The 26,965-nt window shown below is 35.3% G+C and overlaps 1 protein-coding gene across 4 annotated transcripts in view; it reads right to left on the bottom strand.

Annotated features, from left to right (window-relative positions):
• The window catches only part of COL21A1 (collagen type XXI alpha 1 chain), a 95,856-nt gene that overhangs the window by 32,652 nt on the left and 36,239 nt on the right, over nt 1–26,965 (bottom strand). For 3 of the 4 annotated variants that reach the window (XM_069011409.1, XM_069011410.1, XM_069011411.1), the window contains 9 exons: nt 26,408–26,491; nt 24,233–24,295; nt 16,088–16,141; nt 15,118–15,171; nt 12,574–12,627; nt 11,666–11,719; nt 10,103–10,156; nt 9,971–10,024; nt 7,376–7,429 (listed from right to left, as the gene is read on the bottom strand). In XM_069011409.1, the coding sequence (XP_068867510.1) occupies nt 7,376–7,429; nt 9,971–10,024; nt 10,103–10,156; nt 11,666–11,719; nt 12,574–12,627; nt 15,118–15,171; nt 16,088–16,141; nt 24,233–24,295; nt 26,408–26,491 (525 nt within the window). Of the gene's footprint in view, nt 1–7,375; nt 7,430–9,970; nt 10,025–10,102; nt 10,157–11,665; nt 11,720–12,573; nt 12,628–15,117; nt 15,172–16,087; nt 16,142–24,232; nt 24,296–26,407; nt 26,492–26,965 lie in introns of those variants that run through there. The other variant, XM_069011412.1, reaches the window with a different exon arrangement.

The raw sequence follows: 26,965 nt of genomic DNA, 5'->3' as shown, positions 1-26,965 counted from the left end.
AGTTCAGGAATGCTCCAAATGTTGCTACTGACATCAGGTGGATCCAAAAGAATACAAATGAGTCCTTTTTTAAATATCACATGTCAAAGGAAGTGAATGTTGAGCACTTCAGGCATACATATTTTATTCCATTTTACCATTTAACTTTCAAGATCTTTACTAGCTACTCTCAGCAGGATGAACTAACCAATTACAGGCACACACACACGTTATATTGCTTTAGTTCTTATTTTAAGCCAATTCAGCAAATACACTTTTAACTGATACTTGAGAATAAAGAAATTTCTGATCAAGAACACAAGATCAATTTACAGTTGTGTGGATTTGTCCATTCAAATTTTCAAAAAAATCTATATTTGATCTAGTCCACCAATTTTTTAGAATGTTTTTTTTTCAGTCCAAGAAGTAGTACATTAACTAATATAGTTGAAATTTATCAGTACATCATTTGCCCAAAGTAACAAAAACAATTCATCAGAAATGTTTTTGAATGATAATCAGTTGTAGTAAACTGATGTTTTCCCCCTTAAAAATACATTAAGTCAAATTGCATAGCTATAATGTTAAAGTGCCGAAAAACCAATTTCTACAGAAAAACCCACTGCAATATGAATACCAAGAAAATCTAGTTTCTGGTACTGAGAAAAAAGGTAGTGATGTTTATAAGCACATGCATATTGCATTCTCTACAATTTATGTGAAGGGCTCCAGTTTCCTAAATGCACAAGCATTTAAACAGACAAACATTTAAATGTGTTTTTGGGGAGTGTTACCATGAGAGAGTATATTGGATGTGTAATGAATACATCCATACCACCAAGTTGATTCACTCTTGGTTTCAAACCAGATCCCTAGACTCCCCCTAAGCCAAGCTGAAAACATGGCAGCTAAAGGCTCAAGCTACATATCATCATTCCCTCAGTGGGAAAAAACATAGGTGGAACATGCGTCTTACTCTAGACAGAATAAGCTTATGCCAAAGCACTTCTTCTGGCAATTAAAGCTCACTTTCTAGTACAGATAACCAAGATGAATAATATCAAGCTTAAAGTCTCTACATGAAAATTTCCAACAAACACCTCAAATTATTTTAATGCATAGAAGAAATCAGATTCTTCAGAAGAGCCCGTGGTTTTGTGTACAAATGGGTCTAGCTCATTTGAACAAGTCATGGAATACAAATAAATCATCACTACCACTAATTTTGTGCTTAGAAGATAGTTACTGTACTCTTTAACAAAGCTGCACCTTTAAGTGCTCACTGCAGACAATTCTTTCAGAATCATACTGTTTTAACACTCTCAGTTTATAAAAGACTAACAAATTATTAAGAGAGATTTTAACAAATGACAAGCACCTGTTTATTGTAACACAGCTCATCACGTTGATAGAAAGATTTTATATTTGTACAACACATTTGTTAGAGGAATTTCTATCTCTACGTTCACAAAACAGCAGCAATAGGGAAGGAATGCTGGCATCTAATTTGTATCAGCATATGAATTAATAAGAAAAGTGGCAGAGTAGCCATAAAAGGTCACTACAGCATACAAGCAGAAAACAGAGTACTCTGAGTACCATTTATAACTACTTATAGCATATGCCATTCATGCCCACAATGGCTTTACAACTAGAGCTCCTTTCATATTTCCTTACAACTTTAAATAATTTCCTTTTGTTAACATTTCATTTATAAAACAATCTTAAAGAAGTGTTAGCAGGGCATGCCACCTCTTCTCTACATAATTTTCCAAAATTATCAAATTTAAAATGGCATTAAATGAAAAAAATAACAAAAAATACTTTCCCAAGTCTCTGTAGACAAAACAAAAACAAAAAAGATAATATAATTATAGCAAATTATTATAATTAATGTAATTGCACTGTGGGAGGTTATAAGTTTAAAAATTAGAAATCATGATGAACAGGCAGAAAGTGTGAATTAGATGGGAGAGAACTGTTAGCTTTACAACTTAGAAAAGCAGGCATTACTTTCCAAGCTGCATTAGGTTAGTGGGTCCAAGTTTATTACAACATTTACTGTGGCCCCAGTCCAGACTGAATTCAATGGGAATCTTTCCATTGACTTCAATACGATTTGGATCAGCAACTATGCTGTCATGTCTTGTATCATTTTTGTCAACTGGGAATAATAAAGGAACTCAGATTAGCCTGCCTGAAGTTCTAGAAGTCTTTTAATTACCTGTTTCATTACAGCACTAATCTCATATTTATCTTCTTAACAGCAATTAACTCTTCTGTAATTATAGTATGGAATGAATTTAATTAAAATAACTTGTCAGTCAGAATGAAGATAACCTAGGTTGAAAATCTGCTCAATACATACAGCTACCTAGAAGTTACACTTGACAGAAAGACCTCCATTCAGTCTAAAAAACATGTTTGAGCTTACAGCACTATGTAATTAACAAATGACTGCTGAAACTATTGTGCAGTCAAAGCTGTCATCTCCCCCTTTCTCAAGCAAGAGGAAGATTAACAACATCTGTTATATAGCTCAAGCACGCAGAAAGTCATCAGCAAGCCTCTGCCCTGTCTACTTCGACAATTTAGATATTAGAAGAAGGAATAAAGGATCAATACTAAAAAGCACATTGAACTAACCAAACCTACTTGTAAAGAAATAATGAATGGAATATGCCTACAAAAATCATCACTATCAGCTGTTTATGTATAAAAAATCATCCCACCTAAATAACAATTTATTTTTTTATTTACAGCTAAAAGTCAGAATTTTAAAAAAAAAAATAGCTGTTCTTTTGAGACCCACAAGACATTATTTGCAGAGAAAATGCTAGTCCTTACATCCCTTATGATTGTAATGCTGAAGCCTTTGAAAAGCAGGCCATCAGAGTTCAGCTCCTACTATCGAGGCATCTCAGACTAGCAGAAAAGCATGAATATCAGATCAGAAACTAAAAATTTTGATAGACTCACACCAATCACTTTGTTGAGTCTCCTGATCACTTTTCTCTTAAAAACTGATATATTTGCTATTAAAACTCATAATTTCCTCTTAAACGTAGGAAATAATTTCTTTTTTATACGCTACTTACAAAGAGAGCACTATTTTATAGCAGTGCCTAATTTAAGGTGATATAAAATCTGAAGGAGTATTTAGTGCTCTGTGGAATATTTCCACAAGTAATAAATTCATGCAACAGATGATCTTTTGAGCACTGGAAATACAAGAGGATCTTTATGCTTTAATCTATGAAGAGATTAAAAGTAGAAATACAATAATCAGACTAGGTGCCTAAAAAACAAAGTAACACTTTCAGAAAGGAATTTTTTTCTCAAGGCCTACTGCGCAAATATACAAGAGAGTTTTTAAGTTTGCTTTTATTCTGTTTCATAACTCAGTATGTAAATGCAAATACAAGATACAAATGTTGAGTAAATGGCATCCTAGTACCTAAAATTGGTACAAAATTACATAACATCAACATAAGGTGCATCAAGCAAAACATTACATGACACAGAGAGGAAAATAATAGTACCAAAAACACCCCAAACTTTGTACTGCGTATTACTGTATTACTAAGTCAGGAATTTTCTTTCCTTTTTTCCTGTTTCTATCAATCTCAGCACAGCTATTAGATGCAGTAGAATTACATTAACTTTATATTTACTTTCCAAACATACAGGACACCTAGCTGTACCAGTTTGTTTTCAGGATTTCTGCATTATGAAGACAGTACAACTTCTGTTGTACCTTTTAGTGTATCTTGAACAGGTTTCAAAAAGAATTCTGCTATCATTGCCTAGCATAAAACACACATTTTTTTCAGAGAATGCATTGATCTGTATCTGGCATTCCTGATGCAGTTATGAAAGATCAACAGACAAACCAGGAGCACAGGTATAACAGTGGGAGTCAGGTCAGAAGCTGAAAGTCATGTTATGCTGCTATCGCTGGCACAAATGAGGCCACATCTGAGGTCTTGAGATGTGACCTAAATATTGAGACAAAATTCTACCATTTTAAGTGTTTGCAGATGTATTTCTGAAAAATATGATTTCTGGAGAGTAAACATGAGCAGTTGCAAATGCTCAGACATATTACTTGTGGCAGGAGAGCATATGCTAGGCCTAGAAGAGTGCTATAAATGTCCTGCCAGCTTTACCCACAAGCACTCACTTCAGAGTTCCCATCTGCATAATTGCAAACACAAGGAGCTTCCACTGAAATCCAATTCTGAAAAACCCTACCTATGTTAAAAAAGGCAGTCAGGCTGAAATTAATCTCAAATAAATCTTTATTTATACTACAGACATTTGGTCCCTCAAAAAATGTATTTATCAAAACAGCCTGTCATTAGTAAGATAGATAACTAGCCATTAAACCACTCAAGTGACAGCATGTCCTGTTTTTGTCATCAGGAAAATAAGCTTGATTACTACCTTTACTAAATCCCATCTAAATTATTCTGTCCACACTGTCACATGTTATTCTCCAGAGTGGGTAGAACTGGGATAGTCTGGTTAACTGAAGTTCCAAATGGTATTACTGAGGGAAATCGAGCACATAGCTTGAAATTATTTATTTAGCTTTACAACCTACTTCTACTGTTTGTAACTTCGGGGATTAATAAGAGTAATAATATACCAGAAAGTATTCTGTCCAAAAAATAACCACACATCTCAAAGGTGATGGGAGGTAATGGGAGTTCAGTTCATCCATGCTCTCCATTCTAGACAGTTGCTCCTTAGATGTTGTCTCAAGATGCATTCATTTCACAACCATGTTATTTTTATTTGCTAAAGCAAGACGGATCATAAGATGACTATTTTTTAAATCATCAACTTAACAAATTAAGCCATGTCTAACACTAATGTGGCTGAATGAAAACAATAAAAACTGTCTGCATGTATGTTTGTGTGGGTGGGGTATCCACGCAACCTGCTGAGCTGTCCCAGGGCCACAGCTGCATGTGGCTGGTTAATTATATAAAGTCATCCAGCTTCACCTGTATCATCCAAGGCTTCTCTTGTGCTTTAGCAGCCTATTTGTCTGGTACAGCATAGATCAATCCCTCTCTTCCACACCACTGCCCTAACTCTAATGGTATCCCACCAGAGAAGATCACACTGAATTCCACAGAAGAGGAGCCGAGAGGAGGCGCTTACATGTTAGACATGAAATACACATTGGGGGAACAACAGAAGAAACAGAAGCAGTAAGTTGCACAAGACATCACTCACAGCCCCCAAAATCCAGCTCACTTTCCAACAGGTGAAAGACAATTACCCTCAGTTGAATAGAGGAGCCCATTATCTCACAGCTGAGGATAGCTTTCAGTTTCCACAACCCAAACACACACTTTTACCACAATGTTTCTGCACTGAACTGCCCTGCTCTTTGCTCCTCCAGGCCCTAAATAGATGGGAGCGCTGCGTTTGCTCATGCAGGATGGTGCTACATCAGCAATAGAGGCAGATGAGCAGGGATGACTCAGTGCCTTACATTTCCTAATGGTGACCTTGAGGCAATTCCATGGTCAGCATGTAGACTTTCTACTCTTCAGAACCTCCACTGATTATGAATGAAGCATACAATGCAATTTGGCTTGCCTTATTACAATTGTTTAAATTTTCTGTAGTTGTTTCTATTTTGGAAGTCTCCCTCTGTATTATTTTGTAGTGATTTTAAAAGACTTCTTAGTGCTTTTAATGTCTTAAATCTACCACTTCATTTCCTTTTAAAGCAAAATTATGAGACACTAGAGATGAGTTTACATTGCTGTTTAAAATGTTATATTGTGAAGCATTTATATTAACTTGAAACCAAAATGTATTTCTTTAGTAGATACAGTTCATACTTAACCAATGCTATCACACTAGAGTGAGAGCTGTTAAAGTATTAAAAATTTAGTTTTCCCTAGGTTAGAAGTGCCTTTTCCCTTCCATTTCTTAGACTAATTTTTTAAAAAATCACAATGACCAACTAACATTTCTTTCGTAAAAATGAAGAGACAAAATAAGGCTAGGGACAATAAGAGAATTCAACACATTTGTTACAGTGTATCAACTTACAATATACCAAAATCCCTTCAGTTGTATTTTATTATATTAAATTAACATTCACATTCTTTCTTACATATGAAGATACCATAGACTGTAAAAGGTTAAAACACCTCACAGTTATTTGGGGCAGAAAAAGAGGAAAAAATAAAGCCAAGGGAGGGGTTTATGTGTGTTTTTCACTTAAGCCCGACAAGTGGGAAGAAAGTCTCTTGGGCATGATTTCTCAGTGTTTCGCAGTCTACTCAAAATGTGTTAGGAGGTTTTGGTGAATGTATAAAAAATTTAAATGAAAAAGTTTGAGGATTTTTCCGCTGGAAGTACTTTTTCCGACTCCTCATTATCAAAACTCTCTATCAGATTTCAGTATCATGTAACTCAGACTGCCTCCCATTACATTGAATACCACAAAATTTCTGCAGTATAAAGCTCTATCTTCTTATTTTACAATTCTAAATGTAATTCAGAATGTAATTCATCTGTAATGCAGTGTTCCACCAACTGAGCTGCGTTTACTGCTCTTGGCCTACAGAAGAATTACTGATGGTTTGAAGACAGCTGGCTGTCTCTCAGCACTCAAAGCCTGTATCTTGGCTCATCTGCTTCAAGCAGTCTGCCGACCTTAAAGAGCCAAACGAGGAAACAAAGAGGACAAAGCCCAGCTATCAGATATTAAGAGGAGGTAAAACGAGCTGCCCTGAGGAGTTGCCCAAATACCGGTAGAGGAACGGTGTCTTTGGAAACAAGCAAAGCAAAATGAAGCAGCATGGTCCCCAGCCAAGAAGAAGAACAGACATGCAGATAATATGGTGTAAGAAGATGCAAGGAAGTAAAAGGCCAGTAAAACTGGACAAAGGAAAGGCAGTGGCACATAGGGAAAAAATGGACTTTAAAAGTGCCATTAACAAGTATATGAAAGAAGATACACCATGTAGCAGAAATGAGAGTTAGACCCATCTAGAATCTTACCTCAAGTAAGTAATTATTAACATCTAACTATACCATAACATCAACAGGACAGAAATCAATGAGACAATTTTATAATGTATATATATACTTCAGCATATACAACAGCGATATGGTTAAGAATCTTTTTTTAAGGCATCTTTGACTTTAAGGGCTTGTTTATTTCTTTTAATTAAATAAAATTTAAAGATGAACGGCACAAAATAAACAAGCACTTTTTAAGAAATGGACATATCAACCAATTCAAACCAACACAAATTAAACATGAAGTATAACAGCCATTAACTGAAAAGAAAAAAAAGACAAAACCCAACAAAACGAACAAATCTGTACATAAGGATATGTCAGCAATTTAATCACTTACAGGCTCTCCTCGATGTCCTTCTACGCCTGGAGATCCAGGCTGCCCAACTTCTCCCTTTAAAACAAAAACATACTTTTAAAAGCCCCTTATTTTCATAATAAAATAATATTTAATAGAATATTATATTTTTAATATAATTAAAATTTAAAACCAGTACACATTGAGACTTTACCAAATAAACATCCCTTAAAAGTATTAGACACAGCAAGAAGGGTCATCAATCCAATATTCCCTCATGCTGTGTCTGACAGCTATCAGTTTGCAAAAAGAGATGAGAGACAATTTTCTTTTCACTCAGAACAGCAATTTCTGTTAATTTTTGTTTTTTCTGGTAGAAAAAATGCATAAAACAATAATAAACTGTTACTGTCTAGATGTTAGTATAAATAATGGTATGAAAAAATATTTCAAAGTACTTCAGAATAGAGCAGTACCACAAATATTTATCAAAGTATGTATGATACTGAAGCATTCTGATATGTTGAATAATTCCAGAAGTAAAAGCACATTAAAAAAAGGCAAAGATATACATATAGATGTAGCTAGATATACACACACGTATAAAATAATCTGGCATTAATTAACTTAAAATTATAAAAGCTGGACTCGAAGTTTCAATGGGTAGCATCTGGATTTCAAGCCATGTTTTTTCCACATTCTTTCCCAAAATGGGTATTGTAAAAAACCAGGAAAGCGCCAGCAGAAATTTCCTTCAAAGACAGCCTGTTTGTTACTGTTCTGAATTTGATTACAGACCCAGAATGAAGCAATGTTTTATAGCAAGCAGATGTTGAAGTCAGGCTAACAAAATGTTTGAATGAAAAATATGGCTTCTATTAACTATTATATTATAAAATTAATAAAAACTAATGAGCATGTCATATTTTTGTAGTACAATAATAAGGAGAATAGTCCAGAAAATGTCTTGCAGTTTAAATGTACACACATTCACACAATATACTGAATTCTCTGTATATTGCTTACAAGCATAAAAACATATGCAAGTACTCTCAAAATCCATGCTTTAGCAACAAAATGCTTCACTCTAAATCACCACCAGTGAGAGTTAAAATTTTATGTTAATGTTAACTGTGACTATTACCAGTCTATGTTATCAAATACCAGAGAAGAAAAAATATCTAATATCTAATTTTTTTCCCTATCTTCTACAGTACCAGAGAAGGAATTTCTCCTCCAACTTAGCAATGATATCTGTGTGTGTGTGTGTGTATATATCTATAGATACACCTATATCTATATATATGGAATATATATAGATATGTAAAATAAGAGAGGATTCATTTGAAATAAATTCCTGGGGAGTAATGAAACTCATATCACAGATAACAGAAGTCTAGTCAGGACAATTGATGGAGGATTGATTCAGCAGACCAGACAACAGGAGTCGAATTCCATTGCCCACACACAGACATTTGGTCATATTTGAGATACCCAATGGTATCTCGTCTACTCCTGCTCCAGAAAGGCACTGGCGTTCAATAGGACTTATGTCATATCTTTCAGCTCCCTGAGTATGTTTTGGACATTAATGCCTTTCAAATGCACCAGAGGCTTTTTATGTACACAACTAAACTGATACCAAAGAGTCTGCCTTCTCTGAGCTGATCCGCTCTCCAGACTCCACTGGCATTACCCTGGATCCACCTCATTGACAGCTGCTGCCTGGAAGGTTTCAGGTCTCTCACAGGTCTTGTGTCATATCTCCCTGCTGCATCCCCAACTGCTCTACACAAGCATGGTCACAAAATGGAAGACCCAGATCTCCAAATACAGCAATATGAATTTAGACAAATGCGCTCAGAAGTACACTTGCACTTTTGGACACTGAAGGAACACTAATCTTGAGCAGCCCTAGATAATTTCATTATTATTAAAAAAAAAAATCTTATAGGAACAAAGCTGCTGTTGGAAAACTTCTTTAGATCAATTCAATTGAGCATTTACATCACATATTATTAAAATCTTTTCCCTGTGAACTTAAAACTGATACCGCTAAAGTCGATGTTTTCACAAATTGGAACAGTGCAAACAACTTGGCAAGCAAAACATCCAGTGAGCTCACAGACTGCCATACATTATAGAAATACCAGATCCTGTTGTCTTTTTTACAGTAGACACATACCTAGTTGTCTTGAAAAACTGGGCTACGTTAAATACAAACAGCACTGCATAGTGAAGAGAATACAAACACAAACATTAATCCAACACTGAAGGTACTTTCCCCTAATTTTCCTGCAGCTCCCTTCAAAAGCAATTACATTCTCCGGTGTATGCTTGTATATAAAACTCTTTAACAGAATCACAGGGTTCGAGAAATACAAAAGGATAAGGGAGATAAAGTATAATAGTGATCTCTAATGATCACTAATACACTCTTAATAAAAGCTTTGCCTCTGCTCACAGAACAATTGAAAACAATGAAGTCTGCTTATTACTGCAGTAATCTTCCACATCTCCCAGTACCAACATTATTTTAATTTCCAGTAATTCACCACAGAATAAACTGGGTATGTTTACACCAAAGCAATGCTACTGAGGATTTTTATGAAGATATTCATATACATTTCTACATACCTTGAAGCCAGGACTGCCTGGTAATCCATCCTTCCCATTTCTACCAGGATCTCCCTGTGGCAACATTTAACAGTAATTAGTAGGTGAATTAACAAGGAAAAGCTAACGACGAATCATCTTCAGAAAACTTACAGATCGCCCAGGCATTCCTGGAAACCCTGTATCGCCCTTCTCTCCTTTTGAACCCTGAGAAAAACAGCAAGCAAAAAGTAAGTAGTGCTCAATGTTTATGCTGCAAATTCAATATATTTAACCAGTAATTCATGTATATTATTTCTTATTTTGAAAATGTACAGAAGATCTGTTTCTTAACACAGGCAGTTGTCAATTAATAACTACAACTCCATTACATAAACAAAAATATGCTTCAAACTATAGAAATGCTAACACAGACCCTCCTTCAAATTGCTTAAAACTCTAGACTAAACACATGAAGAAAATATAAGGACAGGTGAAAATATAGCTGTAAACACTGGATGGCCAAAATATACTCTCTGCTTTATATAAATTACAGATTAAAACATCTCTCTTCCCATCCACTATCAGCCTCACTCTTTCATGTGGTCCTCTCCTCACTCCTCTAACTCTTCTTCCTTTCTCTTGTTTGGTTATATGTACATCTGTATTAAAAAACAGTCTTCTTTGCAATATAATTATTACATATGCCCCATATATGGTGTGTTACCCCATAAGCATATTTACAAGAAATACATGCATTTTGTGCTATGTGAAAATGAATTGCACCAATCCACAAACAGAATGAAGACAGTTCCCAAAGTATCCAAATAAGAAGAGCGTGTTTGATATTACTAAATGTAAATACATCCAGTAAAACCAGTGAATATTTTTTCTGAGCTGTAAATGAAGAATTACGTCCTCTGTGAATACATGTTATAAAAATATGAATTATGTTGTCTGGGGTTCCCATGCCCAGGGTCCCAGCAGGGGCTGCGGGGGCTCCGTGAGGGGAGGCCGGGCTGCCCCAGCCGGACACAGCCGGTTCCAGCCGGATCCAACCACCCACCGCAGGGCGCGGCTGAGCCCACGGCCGGGGCGGCGCTGCGGAATGTGTTTAAGAAGGGACAGAAACATGACACCAATAAAGTAAGGAAAGAGGAGAAAAGTGACAGCTCTGCAGACACCAAGAAGAGGGTGCTGGAGCAGAGATTCCCCTGTAGCCTTTGGAGGGGCCATGGTGGAGCTGTGGTAGCAAGGTGCCGCCCATGGAGACTCCATGCAAGACTGGGTCTGCCCTGAAGGCCTGCGGCCCATGAGAAGGACTTGCACTGGAGCAGCCGAGGAGTGTGAGCAGGAAGAGCAGGGAGAAGCTGTTAAAGACTGCCCAACCTTGCTCCCTATTTCCTATCCCATGAAGCAGGGAAGTTGAACCTGGAAACGGCTGGGTGGAGGAGAAGGAGATTTAGTTGTTTGGAGTTTTTTTTTCCTCACTATCCAAACGTATTTTAGTTGTCAATAAATTAAATTAATTTTCCCCAAGTAGCCTGTGACAGTAAGTGGCAGGTGATATCTCTTATCTGGACCCACAAGCTTTTCCATCTTATTTTTTCTCTCGTACTATTGAGAAGGGAGATTGAGAGAAGTGCTTGGGGGTTTGCACCTGGCAGCCAGTCAAGGTCACCCCATCACAGATACCAACAGCATTTTGCTTTAATTTGTGATTATAAAGTCACTTGCCTTTTTTCCATATACTCCTGGCACTCCTTGATCTCCTTTAGGGCCTCTTTCTCCCTAAACAAAATGTATGTGAGCAAGTTAATTTTTAAAACAGAAGTAGTTACATAAAGATATATATCTATAAATACATATATAAAGTATACATGTATAGCAGACACAAAGGCGGCAAAGAGTTCCATGTGATATAAAAGATATGCTCAAGACTTAAATGCAAATCCTGAATTTGCCCAGCTTTCCTAGAGGAGAAGGCCAGAATGTCCAACACTGATGGTGAGATGATCCACAGCTTGCAGGCTTAATGCTTCTACTTTCTATAGAAGGCACTTTGTGATTCTCATTGCTTCAGTATAGGCAGGAACCTAAGGGAAAATTCAGCTCCTTGAAAAGGGCTGGCCTTTTCTGAAGACCTTATTTGAAGAGTTAAAAACACAAATTTGGAAAAACTAAGAGGTAAATTCAGTTGAGTACTAAAATAAATGAGCAAAAAATACAGGGAAAATTGTTTTGGGGAATACACACATGAACTAAACTCACTGTGATAGACCAGAACTGTCCTTTAAAGTGATGTCACTCAAGCAGAATGACAAGAAAATCATATAATTGTTTTTATTTTTTAAAAACATTATTTGTGATGAAGAATCCTCTAAGTAGTAGTTAAATCGAATTAATATAAAATCCCATGGAGCAAAAAAGAAATGAAATAATAGGTGTTTCTATTGTTTGAGATCTATGTAATGAAGTCCCATGGCATGTATCTTCCCTAAATAACACCTTCATGTCTATTCATTTTGAGAAATTCATCAAATGCTCTGAAATAGTATTGTATATAGACTTGTTTTCCCTTTAAATTAAACTACAGGGCAAGCTGAAACACAGGAATATTGTAACAAGAAATATTTAACTTCAACCTTTGGTGCTGGCATCCCATGTAATCCAGGAAAACCAGGTAGTCCACTGTCACCCTGAAATAGCAAACATATTTTAAGTCTTTGTATCAAAATAGTGGTAATATGCTATAATAACATTCATATTCTTGTGATCAACAAATAGTGGAAAGATGCAATATATCACTGTATCACCTTCTTAACATTGCTATGATGACTGATAAGACATGTTTGAACTTTAAACAAAATTCATTACATAAAAGAAAAAGCTTAATCACTAAATTTTAGACTAAATTTACTGCAATCTTTTAGTAAGTCTTATGGAGGTTCAAAAGCAGCGATTTAGTTTTAAAAGATGAAAAAAACCTGAAAATCTCTGTAGGAGCTATGATAATTCCACCTTCCCTTCCTAATTCCCAAAGATTAAGGAAATTTCCTAGATCTGGAATGGCTTTGCTTCTACCTCTTACTGAAAATAACGAAAACCTACTGACCTTACGAAATTTCTTACCAGCTTACTCTGGATGAGTGAAGTATTAAAAAATAAGATACTAAGTACCTTCTCTAAAAAAGAAACAAAATTAAATCGAAATACACTTAGAAATGGCAATTTGACAAACGAGATCTCATTTCAGTGGAAGAAAGAATCCACTTTGGTAAAAGCAGTTGGCAATTGAAAAGACAAGGCAAAATATCAGTTCTTTTTATTGTTCTCAGAGGTGTCAGATATCAGGAATTCCAAAATTTTGCTGTTGGTACTGAAGATATTTAACTGACAATTTGTCTGCAAGTTCCCTTGAGCAATAACAACAAAACCCTAAATTACAACTTGCCACTACTTGACTTGAAACAATAAACGCAATCTTAGTTGCTTGTTTCAGTAGACAAGATCTACTTCACATGAGAAAACAGCTAATCACAAAATCATTTTTGGACAACCAGAATGTTTTCTTCCTGTTAATATCTACTTTTATATTGAACAATATATTTTTATTTGTTTAATATCTTTCAGTCATATAGGAGGAATAGTAAACTATGCTTAGAAAGTTATTTCATATAATATTTCAAATTCTAAGACAAGGGTTAAACCAGGACATGTCTCAGTGCTGTTTATCAAAGCCATTCATGCCTAAACAGATTTGGAGAGGCCTGTCATATATTTGCAGTAGGCAGGAACATGACCACAGGAATGATAGTGGGTTAATGCTATCACAATCTCTCTCAACAAATAAATATTAAAAGCAGACAATGGAATGGAGTTCAAAAATCAGCAAAGGTTATAAAATTAACACTTCACGCATCCATTGCTTCTTAATGAAAAAGAATGTAGTCTCCATTTCTGCTCAGAAGTGGTGGTTCAATTATTGGATAAACTAAAACATTTGGAAATTAAAACAGTTTTAAATCAGCTACTAGAGAAACTTTACAAGTAATGTGGTGAAATAAAGAGACGAAAATTTGGGCTGAATTTCCAGGAAAAAAATTCTAACGGCAAGACCTATTTTACAATGGAAATGTTCTCAAAAGACTGGCGGAAGCCCTATTTCTTGGCACATTTTAAACAAGGCTAGACTGAGCAATAGGAAATATTCTATCTGTCACAACCCTGCACTGCCAGGCAATTAGAGTTTTTCACCAGCAGCATCTTAATTTCTACACACGGCCCAATACTGACTGATCTACTAGATTAACCTCTAAAAGCAATTAGATTGAGATGAATAAAGCACAGAACACATAAGCAATTTTTCAGCTCTAACCATGAATTTGAGAATTCTGCTGAACAGTGATGAATTTAAGAACCTGCTTATTGGGAACTGTAGAAAGAAATTCTAAGATCTGTTGGGAAAACGAATGCTTGTTTTACAGAAAGGGCTTTGAAGTTTTAATAAACCAAAACCAAAATAATTGTCATCACAATCAGCTTAGAACTTTTTCTAAATGTAGGGCAGAAAAGTGAGAGAAGGGTGGATATAGATATTTACATATCAATGACACTTGCCAATACCCAATGGGCAGTTTATTCATTTTGTATGCAGAAGATCCAGAGTCAAGTTTATCCTGATTACCAGAATGGAGCTACATACAAGGTTCCACATCTGTCTATAGCTCCAAGCTACTGGCTACACCTCAGCTAGAATCTTCCACAAAAAGTTTTGGTTTCAATTAGTCAGTGTTTCCTGATAAAAAGTGCCATCCAGGAATTCCTACCTAGGTTATCAGGATACTCACTTAAAGAGAAAAAGGATGAAAAGAGTTAAAAAGAAACCATTCTGACAGATGTCTGTATTGTGCTTTCAGGTACCCATACTTAGATACACTTCCTAAATACATGTTATTCAGTGCAATAAAGTTGTTACTGGCAGTGCTAAAGCCTATATAAACTTTATTAAATAAAACAGACCAGATTCAGAATTTAAATTTAGGATTCTTAGTCTTATTATCCTTTTAGTAAAAAATTCTCACAGAACACTCATGTAAAAATACTGATACTATTTCCTTTCCAACCAACAATTATAAAAGGTAAGAATAAAATCCTTTTATCTATTATTCTTGTTTGGGTTCTTTTACCTTTGCCCCATCTTTTCCTGGTTCTCCCTTGATACCTGGCAAGCCACGAGGTCCCTAGATTGAGAAAGAAATTAACACCAGCTCAAATACAAATACGATCTGATACATAATGAGACACATAAATGTAACACAACATGGGCCAGAGACCAATGTGTCAGCTGCCTGATTCCAACTTTTTGGTAACTGGACACAAAAACAGAACTAAGTGCAACGTGTACCCAGCATGGATGAACATGGCACACTGTCATAACCCATGACTGAGGAACACTGAAATAATTTTTTGTTCTAACCAAGGACCACACCAGGAAAAAAGGAATGTCACACAGCCTGTACTAGCCCAGAGATGTCCCTTTCAATTCTCTGTCAGACAGCCTGCATGTATGCCATGTTGCAGGCTTGCTCTTGGCCCCAGCATGCTCTCAGATACTTAATTCAACAAATGAGTAAATCCTTGACTGTCATTCAGACTGGATCATGCCAAAAGTAAAATACAGCACAGGTTTCCAATAACTGTCTCAGTAAGGACTACTAAACTAATACAACAATGAAAAATAATTCTCCTCCATCACTCTGGGCTTTATTTGAAACCTTGTTTTGAACATGTGAATTGTGGGCAATCCATCACCATGACAAGACTTCAGATCACTGCTAGTGATTCACAGAAAAATTGAAGGAACTACTGTTTGGCTTCTGGATCAAGACAAAAATGTCTAAGCTGCAGCTGAGTCCATCTTCTAGAGGCTTTACCTAGCACTGTTTAGATTTGCAGTCTAATTGTCAGCCTACCTTCAAACCCAAAGCCATATGAATTTCAAAGCAATTCACCCAAGGATGGCCTCTGATGTCATTACACCCCTTGAGCCCTTTTCATTCCCCACACCTCAACTCTCAGTGAGAAACGAGATATTGAGAGAGACCTGGCAGGATTTTTCTCAGATATTCAAATTCTAGGAATGAAATAGAAACTTACTTGAATCCCTGGATTTCCTGGGATACCTGGAGTTCCTGCTGATCCCTGGTATCCCTAAGGAAAAGAACCAAGACTTGTGACTTTTCAAAAGCAACAAACACAAATTTCCGAACACCCATTTAAAGAAAAATCAATCCTCCTGCTTACTAGAGGACTTTTGTCAGAAACCATAATTTTAGGTCACAGATTTTAGCAAATGCTATCACAATTGAACATTTGGGATTTAGATTTCAGCTTTCAAAAGCTTTCATATCAGCAGCTGAAGTTCTCAGCCTCCATCCTTTAGCTAAAATCAGTTATTTTAGAATTGTTACACAAAAGCATAACAAACATATTGTTTTATTTTCCACTGGAAAAAAAAATAAATTAATCCACATACGTAGACACATTTTTTTCTCTCTCTCTTAAGAAAAATAGCTGAAACGTGCCAGGACTTTTAAAGGCTTATATCCAGTTACAGAAATAAGCTTTAACAAACAAGGTATGTTCTAATACATTATGCAGCTAGTTTTATAATATCTCTAAATAATAAAAATTCCATTCTTGATACTAAGCACTTAGCTATGAACTTGAAGGTATATAACAGTCTATGCAAATAAAAAAAATTGAATGACTGGGACTACAAAAAGAAATACTAAATAATTCATGAGTTGAAAAGAGAATTTCAGGAATGCTTTACTAGAAATCAACATTGGCAGAACAAGAGAACCTTTACAGAATCCAAAATATATGTCTATGTTTTGATAGATTTGATTCAACTTGTACAGCAAAGACAGCCAGTTTTCATGCAAAATTAACAAGGATTTTAAAGAATCCTTTAAGAGAGGCAAGTTACTGAAGAATAAGAATTTTACATAGCTCATTTGACAGTGGACAAAATGAGCTACCCAAGAGGATTTTTTTGAGAAAACATATAAAACAAGAAGAGAAATTGTTCTGTAATACTTTGAGGCTATTTGATTTAGACACTTCAACAGGCAGACAAAACTAAATTTGATAAAGCCCATTAAATGGGCTATCCAATTTCAAACACCCAGAATTTGATCTTGATTTTAACTGAGAGAAGTAATAATCCTATTTCCAAATGGGTATTAATCTTAAAACCTTAGCACCAAATTTCCTGGGGTGATTTCCACACTGGTAAAAAGGAGCTAGTAGAACCTTTTCAATACAAGGGAGACAATGTGTTTGTCTGATTTCTTCTTTAAATCAGTCAGAGCTTCCTAGGAATAATAAACAGAGCTAAAATTATTTGCTGGGTTAGATACAAGAGAGTCCTTGCAGTGCCCTCTTCCCAAAAGACATTTGAGCAGTTGCCCGATGAGCCAGCTGGTAATGTTTAATACAGAAGTAAACAGAATTCTAGGTCTCTGTCATACATGGATCCTTTATCAAGCATTTTACTTTTAGCGCTCAAGGCAGTTCTAGCAAAATCAGCTTTAACTGTAAATGGTATAGTATTCCCAGAGTGCTTATAGGCCTCCTGGGTAGCTGAAACAACTCACCAAATCAAAAAATGCCTCTGAAAGTTTATCTACTTTTTTCTTCTAAAAAACAGAAAACAAACAAACAAACAAAAAGTATGACTTTCTGTAGGATATACTTCTATACAAATAAAACTTCATTTCATAATTTAGATCTCTGTAATGCAATTTCCTCTCTCCCTCTAACTGAGCAGGGGAAGAAGTAGAAGAGGACAATTTCCTGGATGAACTGAATTTCAAAATCTCAAGATGAATGGAGGACAGCAAAAGAGTTTTCAGCTTACAAAACTGCACATGTAGCTCAGGGCTAAATATTGTAATTTCAATATTCTGATTTCAATACAAATCAAACACAATGTCAATGCGTTCTTTTAATGGAAAGCTGGAAGAGAGAAGATTCAAAAGGAAATTCACAGAAAGTCACAAAAATTAGAATCACTATCTGGTACAAAGAACATAGCAATTGTTCAGGCAAGTTAAATAAAAATAAAAATAAAAATAAAAATAAAAATAAAAATAAAAATAAAAATAAAAATAAAAATAAAAATAAAAATAAAAATAAAAATAAAAATAAAATTAAAAAAAAAACCAGATTTCATAAAAACTGAATATATATTTGTATCACTACTCCTTTTGCAGTATGGATTATGGATCATGAATCTACATGCTAGTGCCTACATGTTTTTTGCACTAAAGTCAGCTCAAATCCTCTTTCCCTAGTCACAAAGCCCTCAGTAGGAGTACCTGGGTGGCATACATACATAAGCTGCAAGAACAGTAATGCCATAGCTGCCATTTTATGTAAAAGGGACAGAAGGGAAAATTCCCTTTTCGATTGATGAGTTCAGGACTGAAGGTTTTCTTTCAAATAGGATGAACACACTAAATTTGCCACCAAAAATAATAGTTTTTATCTGGGCTTGGTCTTCTCTCATGAACTTTTCCAAAGACACACAAATAGCATGAGAAGTATTATAGTTACCTCTGAATTTGATATTCAGTTTATAATCCAGTTTCCTAAATATAGGCAGCTCCTGCCATTTGAGATTCTTAAGATACCCACCCAGTGTTAGCAGACAGTGGCACAAAATATTTGGGAGACATTAATTGTCTTGCAGCGTGGGCAACACAAAATACCTTACAGCATAAAAATCCCATATCTTTTGTGGTATATGTTAAGTACCTGTTGACTATTATGAGAATTTAGACACCCTGTGTCTCTGTACCCATTTAAATATTAAATGTATGTGTCTTAATGTGAATCCTTCCTGTAATGTTTCATCAATGTTGCCAGTCAGCACTACTCCACAGCACAATGTTTATATTCTTATTCATTATTTTACATCAGTTCATCTGAAATCAGGATTATACAAAATTTCCCTCTCAGTTTACTGTTGTGAGAACAGTACTGATCATCTTCTAGTTCCTGAAAGTCTTTAAAAGGAAAGTGATAAATAGCAGGACTTTGAGGTTAGTTTTGTCCCAGACTGCTGGGCATTTGAAAAAATCACAGATAAAATGAAACTTTGGAATTTAAAGAAAAAGGCAATAATTTACAAATAATTCAAAGGAAAAAAAATTGAGCACACTTCTTAGGTCAAAGAACTTAGATAAAGGCCACAAAAAAATAGCAATACTGTCGTCATCCTTACTGGAAAAAGAAACTTAGTTTGCCTGTAAGGGAAAAAATTGAGCAAGAAGGACATGTGACAAGTACTAATTCAGAGAACTCTGGGTACAATAGCAGAGGAAACCTCAGAAGTATATCTGCAATGCATTTGCACACCTAAAGGACAAAAGTTCAGAGAGCATTCGTAGGCATATCCCATCTGGTAAGACAAAATAAAAATAAAAATAGAGGCTGTATGGATAAGGCAATGACAACTGCACTGCATACTCCCTTAATGAAAAGCTTTTGGAGACAATGAGCAACATAAACAACAAAGGTATGAACACAGGATTACTTGGGAAAGACAAAGGGAGAAGTAAGCAAGCTTACTTCTTGGGCTGGGAAGGAACCAAGGATCAACAGTAACGGTCTGAAGATTTTCAAGAACTGTAAACACTAAGTAAAAATAACTCTTTAGGGTGATGTAATCAAGCATAATGGAATTCAACTGCAAAAGGAAAATTTAACTTGGTGTTAGGAAAACACCCTGAAAAGTCTGCAGACCTCCTGCGGAAGTTTCTTGCAGAAAATGTTTAAAGTACAATTATCTAAAGCATTATAAGACATGTCTTCAAACTCTTTTCATAAAATACATTACATCTTAAAGAACAGAAATTGTTATAACTATGCAGACCTGTAACCATGTTTATTATTTCTGTATTCATTGCACTTTCCTCCATTAGCTACTCCGTCATCTGCCAAGGCCTTCATAACTCAGAGCCCCTAGCAGTGTATTTTCCCTAAACATGATGTTCTCAAATAGCACAGAGGAAAAAACAGTCCATCAAAATCATTAAATAGAAGGTCATAAATCCAGCTTAAAAAGTTCCCAAGCTTCAGGCTGTTGGGAGATTCAACGATGTACCAAGGGAGTCTAACTTCCTGCTCACTGCTCAGATGTTCATCCTTATCATAACCTCTGCCTTTGGCATCTGCTGCAGGTAGTGATGTGGTCTTTTGTCTGAACTCTATAGCTGTCCCTGCAGCACAAGCCAGCCTCAGGCATCGCTCAGATTTCAGACTTGTAGGTCTCAGGGAAGCCATTACATGACTGGATTAGAACAGAGCAAAAAGATTTCCTCTAACAATAACAAGGCCACAGTGTTACTGAGGAATATGTCTTTTCCTGGAATTGAGAGCAGCATTTCACAGCTGAATTATCAACTCTGACTATGAAAGTTTTCTGAACAAAGTAGCCGCGGAGTTTATAACAACTTAAATCCCAGGCAAACCACCCAATAGCACAGGAAATTCTATATACACGTGAAACTATTATCCATTTTTATTCCAAAAGTATTGTTGAAATAGTTCATCATTGCTATTATAGTTATGTATACATCATAAAAGATTTGGCCTTTAGTTGGTCACTAAATATTAAACTCTAGGTAATACAGCTGTAATAATGTTCTATAATACTTCAAAAAATATATTGGAATGATCAGAAATTACTTATTATGTGAGGCTTTTGATACGTTATGAACTCTGCATCCCCATGTATCAGTAAAGTCAGTCTCACCAGATTTTTCTTTTTTTAATTGCTTGGTTTTTTTCTCATTTCTTATTTCATTTTCTTGTACATACTATAACAACAAGGCAAATTGATCCAAACTTTCATGGATGAAACTAGATGGAATACTAGAAAATTGTCCAGATTTGCCAGCTCCATGGTTCTTAGTTAAAATTTGACAAATAAGTGGGTTTTTTAAATTTCTGTCAGCAGACTGATAACCTATCACCTCTATTAGCCACAAGTGATCACTGCACAGATTCTGATAACTTATTTTTCCCCTTAACTTGAGTTTTTCCCCAGTACAAAAAAGGCATCCTTTGAAATAAAAAATGGCTTTGTGACCACACAGTCAGGCTGCTGAGTGCTTCTAGGGCCAGTAATCCCTCCAGCTGCTTCTTTCTGATTAGTAATGTTCATTAAAATGAGTTCCATTTGAGATTCAAATACTGTTTTTATCCTTGCACTTATTTATCAGTGCTTTTCTCTTCACTAGGAATTTTATTAATTTCAGGTTCTGAATTACATTTTTGATTGAAAAAAATGTATTTTCATTACTTATGCTTCTCACTTTCATTCTTTTTTACAGTTCTTTTAATTGATCTTTTCAGTATTTATCAGAAGACAAAAAGAGGTGGCAATTAAGGGGAAAAAACAAAGATAAACTAATAAAAATAAGATTTAAGAAATGATTGAAAATAAGTCATGTTTATGTTCACTTCCCCAATTATTAGAGCAAACAATTTTACTGGATAAGACCAGGTAAACAAATATGTTCTGGTAAGACTGAAGATACTAATAGGAATTTTTTTCAACTTTTCTGGACTGAAACTAACTTTAAGTATTAAAATAATATAGCCAGCCCACAAACAGCAAACTAAATTTTATTAGATGTTTTACTCTAAAGCTCAGTTTCATATAGTAATATAAATACATGCCTAAAATCTTTCTCAGAGGAAGAAACATTTTGTTGACCAGTTATACTGTTCCAAGAAAATTAATAACAGATAGGCAAACTGGAATGACTTTAGAGAAGAACATAAAAATGTGTTTGGGAACAGAAAAGACTGACTTTGCAGGAAAAGCTTTTCATGCAAAAGCCATTTGATTAAACAAGTCTGACTACACAACTACCTGTAAGCCTATCGTGCTGTCTGAATTAAAAGCTTGTTTCTCAGAGTTCCCCGGGACATAAAACTAAAAAGATTCATATGAGCAAAGTTTCCCCAAACAAAAAAAAAATTACTGACAGCACAGAAAATGTGCTAGTTGTATTAGCAAATACAAAAGTAAAATAGAAAGAAAAAGACAGAGAGAGGAATCTGTTTTCCTGCACAGTGAATCTAAAGGGTCTCTCACCATTCACAGCTAAAAAGCCACCTGGAATGCCCCCAAGAATATACTGTAAGGAAAAATAATGTATTGGCCAGAGCTGCAGATGATCTAATTGGTTTGCAATTATGTCCATACAAAGAACAAGTGCAAAAACTACAACTGATATTTCAGAAACATTAGTCAGTTAATAAAGCTATAAGATTTAACTGCAAGCACTTCAAATATCATAAGTTCTTCAGCAAAGTGATACAATTTCTCCTTTAGTGGGGCTTCTTGATTCACATTCTGAGATACTTTTGGTTATCTTTTTTATGTTCAGATAATGCCCATCTATGCACACTATGACTCACTCACAGGAAAAAATAAGCCATAATTGCCAGATTACAAAATTACAGTAGGTCTACAGTATCAATTTATTTCTCCTTCATTATTCATGCTGTTACAAATTTCAGTGCTTATGGGAAGATAACATGTTCATAAAAGTATGAAAGAGTCATAACAAATTGTTTCTAAAATAATCTGTTGTAGTTGACTGGATGCTTCAGAAATGAAGTCTTAATCTCTTTGTTAAAAGAGAGAAGAGAAACTGACATTTCTCTACCAATACCCAGTCCATTCTGCTTTCATTAAAACTTACATGGTATCACTTTAGTTTTCAAAATATCACACTTAGCTGGATTAAAGGCAGCTCTGCTATGCTTATCAATACTGAAAATCTATTCCCAGAAATCAGCATGTGATGGACACCTTCTCCCATGCAACTCCAGGTTCAGACAGTTTGTATAACTGTCTTTTATAGGAGATCAGAACTGCTCTTCATAAGCTTTAGCACCACCAATTATCAACTGAAAAGCTATTCTGACTAAATACACTTCCCCACCTTAGGATGCTTTAAAACCTGTATTTTCAGGATTGTCTAAAATCAAAACACAGTATTTTAAAGCATTGAATGTTTCAATTCACATTATTATCTCTAATTCTGGTTCAAAAAAACTCTGAAAATAATAGCTATCAAAAGCTGTTTAAGAACAAAAGTATAAAAACATTTTATATCACAGAAAAAATTAGGATATTTGTTTGTGGGACTGATGAAAAATTCATGTACACACTGCTCATGTGGGCCATCAGGGTTACCATGGTCAGGTTTCAATACAACAAGTCCCATATTTTAAAACAGGGAAATTTTCAATTTTTAGAAACAACTACATTTCTTGCTTTCAGCATCTATTTTCTTCCCGTTAAACTAACTCTGCTTACAGATGGAATCACCAGTTCCACTTGTTAAATGAACCAGTTTGGAACTACAAAACATCTATATTTTTAACATTTTTCATGTATATCTACGTATTTTGATGGACTGCTTGAGGTAGCCTACAGAGAAAGTACATGAACCAAACAGCAAGCCCTAAAAAAAAACAGATAGGATATTGTAGATACAAAAATGCTGCTAGCGAGGATTTTCTTGCTATTTTCTTAGTCTGTGAGAGACTTTTCTCTCTCACAGAAGAGGTAGCAGGGAATGTAAACAACCAAGCCACCTGCAACCTTGAAAAGTCTCGTTTATGGTATAGTAGAAAAATATTTTGACAATGGGTGTTTTAGGATTTAGCCAATCACCCCCAAGGGGTGGCTGGTCCTTTGTCCAATTAGACTATGAAGAAAAAAGTCTATAAAAGAGTTTATAAAATAATTAAATAAATTAATCTTGCTGCACAACTCCTGCCTGCTGGATCTTCTCCTCCTCCTCCTCCCTACGGCTGCGGGACACGGTGCTATACCGTAGGAACCAGGCCTGCGGTAATAGGATTTTAGGTGACCTGAAGAGTTTTCTAGTGAAAAAATTTTTAAGGAGTAAAGACTGAAGGTGGTAACATAACTGCTGCAAAGTAATGCAAAGACCAACAGGAGCACACACAGCCTGCTCTCTGCTTTACAACAGTACCTAACTCATACTTACAGTATTTTCCTTGAAACAAAAAATAGTATCACTGACATAGTCATACAGCTGTTACATGCAGATAGTGCTTAAATGACATTCACAGTTTCAAAGAATGGAGACAAAATCATCTAAATTTCAAAAATCTGTGTTCCATGTTTTTTCTCCTGTTAGTTTTACATTTACAATATATGACTAAGTTTTTAGTACTCACAGGCTTACCATCTGGACCAGGCAGACCAGGATAACCATGATTCCCAGGCTGCCCAGGGTCACCCTGTGGAAAAGCAACATGTGAACACACAAAATACATAAGCATTTCAATATTATAAGAGTATTTTAAAATTAGCACAATGAACCTTAACCCTAACACATTCCACAAAACAGTCTCTACAAGCCCAGAGACCTACTACTGAGGAGCAATTCCTACAGTGAAAAAGAACTGATCTTTTTGGGGAAAATTCTCCCCAACTTCTCCCCAGCTTCTTGTGCAGTACTTGGAGAAGTGAGTCCACACATGGTCACAGCACAAGTTTGACTCACCAACTAAAAACCTTTCAAGTCTTTTAACATTTTAATTGACAGAAATAGAAACACTTTTCATCAAATAGATTAAACAATCTGTATTAATGAATTCATTAATGAAGTAGTTATTTTCTGAAGAAATCTCTCACTTGCTTTAGCTGACCCTAATTCTTAAGATAAAAAAACTAAAAAGGCAAGAGACAGGATTAAAACCTGCAAAATAATAAACTCCTCTCTACCAATTGCTTTCTGAAAAAGATATTTTTGATATTTCCTCTTAAAAGCCATTGCAATTATTTTGATAATCACTGTTATGACCAGATTAAAGTAAAAGAAAAGTTGCTTCCCAAGGCTTCATGTTTATGGCAAGACAGCAGGAACTTAACATCCTACTCAACATATCCTCCTAGAGTATTGACCTTTTCTGTTTATTTTACCGACAGATTTGATTTGAACTCAGCAAAATCCAGTAAGACTTGATCTATAAAACCATTTTATTTCAGCAGGAGTTTTAAGCAGATACCGATTCTTCAGCCTCAACCATCAATAGACCTGTGGGTCAGTTAAAACTGCAGAACTGTTATAAACAGGGAGGATATTAGAAGGGAAACAGGAAACTAGTTTTCAATGTGACTGTGAAAAAATATCTTTTCACATATAAACCACAGAAGTGTAATGCTGAACTAAATGAGAGAGAATATAGAATAATGTCTCTTTTGAAAAGCATAACAGTTATCATTTGCTAAACTAGTAATAAGTTACCCAGAATTATTGCTGTCCAAATTAAGAAGTCCAGATTTGGGATTTGAGAAAAATAAATTTGCTTTCAAATATACTATTTAACTGTGAAATTTTGTGCTTTTAACTTGAAAAGCTTAAAATATCAGTTACTTCTATTTTTAAATTGCTTTGATTTAATTCAATTTATTGTACCCCACTAATATCACAAGCACAAAAATTAAGTTTAAATTCATATGATTCTAAAGTCCAGTATTCAAAAGTTAAGAAATACTGTAACTGAGATAACCTATTCAATCTTAAATTGCATTCCTTTTCACTTTCTGCAGCCTTTTGTGTTAGGCACCATCTTGTCACCTTATTATTCAATTATCCCCAAACAAATATTACAGTGCATTGTAGTAGAAAAATTGCATGTAAGGCAATAGGCATAGGTCATCTTAGTTCTGAAATTTCACATTTCTTCTTACTTTACAGGAAGTGGTTTTCAATTCTCTTAAAATTATAAATACTTCATTCTCTTTCCCTCTCTCTTTCTCTAATATGGTAAAAAGAGAATAGAAAAGGTAAAAGACCACAGAAATACATTAAAAAATAATGATGATCTCTATGCTGTGGATTTCAATTCCCTGATCAGAAACCTCTTCCACTGTATCAAGAAGCCCTCTGACTTGAGGTAGCTACAGCATACTGTAACCTCTTATGATGACAGCAGAGAAGGTTTTTATCCATTTGCTTAATGAAAGACAAGTGATTCGGGGTTTTCTTTTCTACACTTATAAATAATTCTGTAAGCACTGGTTAGCTCAGTTATTGAGAAAGGTATTAAAGCAAAATACTGGGGAATTGAGTTTGTCGTGTTAAGACTTCAGCAACTCCGGTCTAGTTCTCATTTTAGTTCTTCATCAACACTGAAAGGAGGTCATCAGCACAGCTAAAGTGGAACTCTCCCAGTAAGCATCTAGTTCATTCTTTTACAAAGAAGGAAGAAACACCCCTCTCCATTAAAAGGCTTTTGTTAGAAAATCATTTAGCTCTCAAACAATTAGCAGTGCAACATCATTTGCTGAAGAGTAGCAGGGAAACACAGGTCATATATGCTCAACAAGACAGAACAGAGACTTACTTTGGGGCCTGGAGGTCCTTGCTTTCCTGGCGGGCATATGCAGGGGGCAGGTGTTGAGCCTACGTCACTGGGACCGTTCATGCACTACCAAGAGTGAAAACAGCCATCAGCACATATGCCAAAGGCAGTCAACAAACATATTGTAACACTATATGAAGCTGACTTTCCTTAGGCTGCCTTTCACTTAGGTCCTGGCATTCACTCCCTTGTTCAGATGGAACTTCTGCTTATCTGAATATTGCCCTCCAACTACTTGTCATGCATGAAATCATTTTATCCAGAATAAAAATTTAAAAAGTAAGTACCAATATTGGGCTGATACCTGTAACTTCATTTTTTCCCAAATATTTTGTCATATAGTTTGGTAATTTTAAATCTTGCAACATGACTCTTCTCCTAGCTAATTTATATTCATAATTTGAAGTGTGATCAATTCTCAAATATAAAAATTTCATTTAAAAATGTGTAAAATGATGTCATAAATAAGTATAGCATATTGATCTCAACCATTGGCATGCTATCATGCATAGCAAGCCTGAAAAGATAAACCCCAAGTCT

This window comes from Aphelocoma coerulescens, chromosome 3 (genome assembly GCF_041296385.1).
Source record: "Aphelocoma coerulescens isolate FSJ_1873_10779 chromosome 3, UR_Acoe_1.0, whole genome shotgun sequence".
In the NCBI taxonomy this organism is placed as follows: domain Eukaryota; kingdom Metazoa; phylum Chordata; class Aves; order Passeriformes; family Corvidae; genus Aphelocoma; species Aphelocoma coerulescens.
This window is presented reverse-complemented; position numbering and strand designations above follow the sequence as displayed.